Source organism: Symsagittifera roscoffensis, chromosome 2 (genome assembly GCF_963678635.1).
Source record: "Symsagittifera roscoffensis chromosome 2, txSymRosc1.1, whole genome shotgun sequence".
In the NCBI taxonomy this organism is placed as follows: Eukaryota; Metazoa; Xenacoelomorpha; order Acoela; family Convolutidae; genus Symsagittifera; species Symsagittifera roscoffensis.
Genome location: NC_087063.1, coordinates 23,473,958 through 23,481,353, shown reverse-complemented (window position 1 = coordinate 23,481,353; position 7,396 = coordinate 23,473,958). Strand labels below are relative to the sequence as shown.

The window sequence follows — 7,396 nt, the reverse complement described above, 5'->3', positions numbered from 1 at the left end:
CAAACATGCTCAATTTCTTAAAAATTCAAATTCAACTACTGATTACAAAAACTAATTGACACCTAGGATCGAATCCGTTCAGCACTTGATTTTTCAAAAACATAAAGTATTTAGTGTCCTAAAAATTATAGTCCGATCAGTTGTCTGCTCTTTTTGTCGGCTTAATTTCCAAATTTTCTACCTTTTTTTGTGCTGTGAGCTAATTCGATTGAAAATAAAACGGTCTTTGATTTTTTATTACCCTTGCGATAAGCAAGCGTTTTGCAATCGGGTACTAGACTTTTTCTCATGAATAACTTGGTGCAAAGAATGGTATGAATTAGAATTGGTAAATTTATGTTCAGTTCGCAAGTAATTAAAGGCTTGCACATTTAAGCCTAAGCTCGAAACCATATAAATCAATCTAATCACCAGAATGGATGTTTTTCTGCTTTTTTGTTTTCATTTTTCATTTTCTTTTTTTTAGGTTTCATAGGTGTCGGCTTTTATTATATCGGCTTACTGGCATCATTTTGTTTCATTTCACGAGCAAATAAAGCTGTGTTTTTGTGTGTTTTGAGGGCGAGGAGGACTTGGTAACTTTTTATAGGCCTTAGTCTTGTTGATTTTTTTTTCGGCTTAAAAGGTTTATACTAAGAAATTTTCTGATTTTTACCACTCGGTAATTTTTCTCCGATGATAATTTCCTATTCTTTCGTTTTGGCATGTTTTTTTTTCAAAACTAGCATGATTCGTTTTGATACATATAGTTTTTTCACATTTTCGAATTTTGTTTTCGATTCTTTTCCGACATAGTGGCTTTTTTGTTTTGTAGAAAGCCACTATGCTCGAAACCATACGCCTTCTTTTTTCTTGTTATAGCCTTCTATTTTGAATTGTGAATTTTTAGCCTTGTAAAAATGTACTCTTACTTAATACACCCCGGACATTTCTGTTATTCAAAAATTTTGATATTGCGGTCAGTATTTTTCAGCTGCACAGCTTTTGGTTAATTTCACAAGTTTTTGTCAGAATTGAGCAATTCAATAACTTAGATTTTTTCACAACGATGGCACCTTGAATTGTTTCAAATATGAGTAACTTTTTTCAAAAAAAGTTGTATTGAAAAAATGTATTTTCAATTTTGACATGATTTTTGTCTCAAAGACAAATTGCGAGTTTCGTATGGTAATCGAGATTGTTGTCATTACTGGTTCGAATTTTATGAAGCTATTTGATTTTTTTAATTTCTTGTTTCTAAAAAAACATTTATTTTCGTCTATGGATTTTTAAAATTTTCTTACTCGTTTATAAAAGTTAGATATGCTGGAAATGATGTAATTGTATTGATTTCATTTTTCAGAGGTTTATAGTTCTTCTGTGAAAACTTTTATGGCAATTGTTTTGACTTGCGAGTGGGTTCTAATGGTAAACTATAATTTTTAAGAGGAAGGTAAACTCCACTAGCGAACATTGAAAGTGTAATTCAAGAAAAATGTGATCGACTTCTAGTTTTGATAATGGAGATTAATTTTCAGAATTTCCTTCGGAATAAAAATTTTACCTATTGATCAAATTTTCTCAAATTTAGTTGATTTAAGCAAAATTTGTCGAACATAAGTTGTTATTTAAATTCAAAGAGCTTTAAGGTCATTTTTTTAAAGTTTTTAATTTTGAAAATTAGATATTTTTCTGTTTTCTTGTGTTTGTTGACTTTTTTCCAACTGTCTGTTGGCTATGTTTTCATTGTACCAACTCTACATCTTTCACCTTTTACACCTCTTACGTCTTACTGTTTTCGTTTTTCAGAGGAGTTGGGGGGCGTTAGTTCAAGTCATTTGAGAAAAATTTGAGAAAAATGGATTAATAGATAAAACTTTTATTTCACTGGGAAATTTGAGAATTGAATACCATTTTAGAAATTGGAAATCCATCCGATTTTTAGTGACCTTTAGATTTTTGCTGTTCGATAGTGGAGTTTGCCTTCCTTTTAACAAAGGAAGGCAAACTCCACTATCGAACAGCAAAAATCTAAAGGTCACTAAAAATCGGATGGATTTCCAATTTCTAAAATGGTATTCAATTCTCAAATTTCCCAGTGAAATAAAAGTTTTATCTATTAATCCATTTTTCTCAAATTGGGTTAATTTTATCACAAAAGCACACATCATAAATTTTTCTTGAAATTCATGGGCATATTTTTGTCTTAAAAACTCGAAAGTTGAAGCTTTTTTCATGAACAAGTCAGTTTTTTTTCTGTTTTATTGCTTTCATATTTTTTTCCAACTGTCAATTGGCTATGTTTTCAGACTTATCGAAAAAAAAAATAAACTAGTTTAGTAACCAGCTGCAATCCGAAAATAAAATGCTCGACCACCCAAAACTCCGAGACTTAGGTCAGTAGAGAGAAAATTTTTAATTTGAACAAACCCACCGTAAACTTTTCCGGAAATTTTTAGAAGTGCGCTCTATAAACCATCCTTAATTGTAAAAAATGCGATGAAAGAGTTGCATATTTCAACTAAATCTAGAAACCACATAAATTAATCTATTGACCGGCAGCTAAAAAAACGTGACTGCCCAAACGTGACTGCCCGTCAGTAATTAGATGTTTTGTTGACGTTAAAAACTAGTTTTTTATATATTCAGGAGGTATGGAAGAGTAACCATTATGAAAACATCGTTTTTTTTTGAAAAAATGATATAAAACTTGAAAGGCTTGCATTTTTCAGCTTAGCTCTAAACCATATAAATCAATCTAATCACAAGAAGGTAGAAACTAAAATCGAAAGATCCATATTTACCTAAGCATAGCTTGTGTTATAGTATGAACTATCTTTTTTCCAACCTAAGTCGCAAATATTGCTGCGAAATTGTGTTCATTTTGAATGTGTTCATTTTGATCAATAACCAGCTATTAATTACAGCCAATGCTAAGGATATTAACACAGACTATCATTGCTCCGACTTTCGTAACGGAATATTTGTGCTCGGGGTGGTATTTTTTAACTAGCCATTTTTGACGGGATTTTTCTAATATTTATTTGAAAAGTATTGTTGTCCTGAGCTTAAATTTGGAAAGATATTTCACCTGTGATCATTTTTGGCAGAGTTATGGGGGTTTAAAAAATGCCATTTTGGTCAATTTGGGAAAATTAATGCACTATATATTTCGCGCTAGTAACGCGTAAGCGGAGATTTAATCCGTCTTAGAAATTGTTCCAAATTGGTTGAAGGAAGCTTATTTGCCATAATTGATTTGTTACCAGGAGCGAAATTTATCATTTTGTACTTTATATGGCGTGTGGCGGATGGTTTTCACAAAATTTCTCAAATTAAAAAAAATTCTTTTTTATACATTTAATGTTTTCATGTTAGTACTGCTCCATAGACCTTAGAAGGCCTTCGGAACATCCAGGTCTTCTCCCTGATACAAGCAGTCTTGTTTTTATGTATTTGATTGGAAAAGGATCATGCAATTTGTCAGTAACGCATTTTCTTCTCACAAAAGTTTCAAATTGAAAAAAAAAATAATTTTATTTCAATTAACACTTAATTTCAGTCAGAGCATTCAGGGGTTTGCCCTGATACGAGCAGTTTTGAATTACAAATAGCACTTTAGCTTCAAGGTATGAATTGTAGCGTAGAGGTAGGGAGGAGACCCGCAACAAAATAAGAGGGTAAAAGCTGGGCAGTGTCGAATGTTTTTAATGAACTTTTTCGTATACTAGCTAAAATGCGTTCGCTCTATAATTTGAGGCATGTGCAATAGGTAATTTTTTTTTCAAATTGACTGGTACTGCTAATGCGTCGTAATTGGCTTGCGTCCCTTAAGAAATTTTGTAGACTCAAATTTTGACTCATTCAGTTTTTTCCCAGTAGCGTTATCGGTCATGTTTTTGCTTGTTTATGCGAAGTTCAACTTCGCCTCTGTGTTTATTTTAATTTCGAAGCCATATAAATTAATCTAATCTTTGTAATTTAAACAAAAATATAAACCCCAGATTAACGAGATTTTTTTGTGGCCTAGTTTGTGGAAACATTTTAAATTTTGAAGGCTTTCGTGTTTATGTCTGATATCCTTGTATATTATGACCTGATCTGTTCAAACGAATTAACGTATATTTTTTTTGAAGGATGTTTTGGATGATGATTATGTGTGTTCTAATATTGTTTTTTTTCATGAAAAATCAGGTACTCCAAATCCGAGGCGGAGGGGGATTTTGAAAAAATGTTCGAAAATTTTGTCGATCCTTTTTAAGGTCAACCAAATTGATTTTCCTGTCACCCCCGTTTATGGGGCACTTTTTGGACTTGTTGACTGAAAAAAGTGCGTTTGTTCGGCGCGCGCTCCTTTTAAAAATTAGTGTATATTGGCGCTTTTAGAAAAATGTTCGAAAATTTTGTCGATCTTTTTTAAGGTCAACCAAATTGATTTTCCGGGCCTTCCCGTTTTTGGGGCACTTTTTGGAAAATGTTGACTGAAAAATAAGCTTTTGTTCGGCGCGCTCTGCTCTTTAAAATAAGTGTATATTGACGCCTTAAGAAAAATTTTCGGGTTGGTAAAATGAATGTCATAAAATGATACCAAAGGGGGACCCTTTGATTGGTGAGGGTGTCGAATCCCTGAGGGGGGCGTCCTCTTTCGATTTTGTTTTTTTTTATCTTCTTGTGATTAGATTGTTTTATATGGTTTCGAGCTTAGGCTTAATTCGGGCGGTGATACCGATCTTATTTCGGGCAAGTGAAGCGAGTGAGTAGGTGTTATAATAAAAAACGTTTTTCACTTAAGCTGTGAAAAAATAAGTATATTTTTTAAAAAAAGTTTCGTTGTTGGTTAGTTTTATTTTTTTTTAAACGCAGTTGGTTCTTCCGTATTTACCAACGCATCGGCTATAGGGACGGTTCCGTCTTGCGGTCAACCCATCTGCTAGTCCTTTCTAGAAAAAAAAACAACCTTTTGTGCTAAAATGCTGTCACCAGTGTTGCAAAAGAAATGTGTCGTCCTTGACAAGCTGGTCCATACTTGTTTTTGTTTTCATTTTCCGACTTCAGTACATGGTGGGGTTGCAGTACAAGAAGGAAGGTCCATAACGTTGGAGTTACTCAGCAAAGTGGTAAGGCCTTCCCTTTAGTCGTTAGATCGTGTGTTTGATCCCCTGCCATGGCAATGATAGTGCTTGAGGACGAGCGCTCACTTGACCTCCAGCTTCAGGTCTACCACAGATTGACCAGTTTTGGCTGCAATATTTGTACCATGTGAAACTTTTAGAAGCCATCGAATTTTAAGCCTTGAGTCACAAAAAGCTTTGCTCAACAAAATAACTCAGTCTAGAATGTGGGGAATAATATAAACGGACTATGCTTTGACAGACCAGATAGCTTTACTTATAGATTACTCTGCGTGAGAATCACAGAAACCACATAAAAAGTCTGTGTCACTGTTTTTGTAAAGAGCACATTGCGAAAGCACTGACTATTTTGCAGATTGCTGCTGTTCCATAGGATTATTCTTTGGTGGATTTTGTTGCATTTCGGAATGATTTCGTTTTTTCCTTCGATTACTGTATATAATGTTTTGGAGTTTTTCTCTGTGCGTATATTTAGTTGCGGGCTTATTGAGCTGGTGTCTTAATTGCACACTTTATTATGATACTGGAAAAACAGGAGTTTTTTGCTCATCTTTTTCGTTTATGATTCGTTCTGTGTATCGCAAGTGGAGCGAAGAACCGATTCGCTTGTCTAGAATTGAGTAATGGGCTTCAGTATAGAAAAATCTGTAATCATCAGCCATTATAGGGACATCCAGGGGAGGGGCGGATCTAGGATTTTCTCGAGGGGGGGCGGATTTTCAAAAAAATTTCCAAAATTTTGATTTTGACGACCTTTTTTTTTTTTTTTTTAGGTCGACCAAATTGATTTTTCGAGCTCTCCCAAAGCACTGTTTTGGCCCTACTTTGGCTAAATTTTCTGCGCCGCAGGCAAATTTTTGAAAAAACAGTCAAAAAAGCCGTTTTTGGGCAATTTTTGAAAAATTTTGACAAAAAAATCGCGTTTTTTTGGCGCGCGCTCTCCCTCAAAATTAGTATATATTGGCGCCGAAGGCGCCTTTAGAAAAATTTTAGGGTCGGTCGGCCAAAAATGGATTTCTGAAAAAGTATCAAAGGGGGGACCCTTTGGGTCGGCAGGGGGTCGAATCCCTGAGGGGGGGGCGTCCGCCGCCCCCCCCCCCCCCTAAATCCGCCCCTGGGGACATCTCTTGATATCCTTTAGATTTAATGCTATTCTCATGAACAAGAGTTTGCAAAATAGTATTCTAGTTATTGGTCTAATTTTTGTTTGTGGACTATAGTGGTAAGTGATGCTGTGTCTATTTTGATGTTTTATTATAACTTTGGAGAAATGAATTCTTTCTTTCTTTCTTTCTATAGTGGCAAGTCAAATTGACGTCATAAACAGCTAAGTGTTATAATGTGATATTCATTCTATCAATTTCAGATTGAATGTATTGTAATAATGTTAATTAGTATTAAGCCTTAACTAATGCCTGCTCAGCGCTTCTGGCTTCAAAGGGTCAGTGATGTAGATTATTTGCTTTTATACGTTTTTACTGAATAAAAAATGGCTCTATTTGACTGCTCTTCACTTTATTAAGGTACACAGTGAAAATTTTATACCACGAAGGACTAGTCTAAAGGTTGAGCAATTATTGTGCCTTGTACAGAATTCCCTCCCCCTTTTGCAATAGGGGCAGAGATCGTAAAAGCACTTTTTCGAAAAAAAATAAGCGATATGGCGGAAATTATAAGAACATGAATTGTGGATTTTGTTGGAAGTGCGGTCAAAAAGTAGCCATAAAACAAGCACAATCGAATGTCATAAAGTAGACAATTCGTCAGCCAATCACAAATGAGATCAGAAAACGAACGTACGAAGTATTTTCTCTTCTCTATTCTGATTGGCTTATACGTGTCTACTTTATGGCACGTCTACTTATTGCTACGTAACCATTTCGTTGAAGTATAGCGACAGTGAAACCCAGTCGATACTTTTTCTAAATAAACATATTTTCAAGAAGATTATTCAAGAAGCCCAAAAATACGTCAACGATTAGACGTCCGTTTGAGACTAAATTCACTCTTTACTTCGTAATTCATTCTTGGCAGAAAAATGTGGCTCGCCGAAAATCTACAGTAGCGTATTCGAGTTGTAACCATCAAGTTCAACTTAAATCTTTTCAAGTCCACTCTAATGAAAGATTTCGGGTGCATTTTTAAATCATCTCTGAGAACAGGTTCAGTCAAGTAGCTGAGAAAGATACGTGTAAGTTTGTAATTGTTATATCCAAGCTTACAAATTCGGAAAAACTTAACCATTCTACATCACTGACTCTGAATCTAATTATCATCCAACCGAC

The 7,396-nt window shown here is 34.5% G+C and overlaps 2 protein-coding genes across 3 annotated transcripts in view; one reads left to right on the top strand and one right to left on the bottom strand.

Moving 5' to 3' along the window:
* Positions 1–7,396, bottom strand: part of LOC134839392 (V-type proton ATPase 21 kDa proteolipid subunit c''-like) — a 327,751-nt gene that overhangs the window by 114,485 nt on the left and 205,870 nt on the right. The window lies entirely within an intron of this gene.
* LOC134839384 (apoptosis-resistant E3 ubiquitin protein ligase 1-like) overlaps positions 1–7,396 on the top strand; it is a 381,686-nt gene that overhangs the window by 348,056 nt on the left and 26,234 nt on the right. The window contains exon 2 of the mRNA XM_063854915.1: positions 6,476–6,552. Within this exon, the coding sequence (XP_063710985.1) occupies positions 6,523–6,552 (30 nt within the window). The 5' untranslated portion in view covers positions 6,476–6,522. The remainder of the gene's footprint in view (positions 1–6,475; positions 6,553–7,396) is intronic.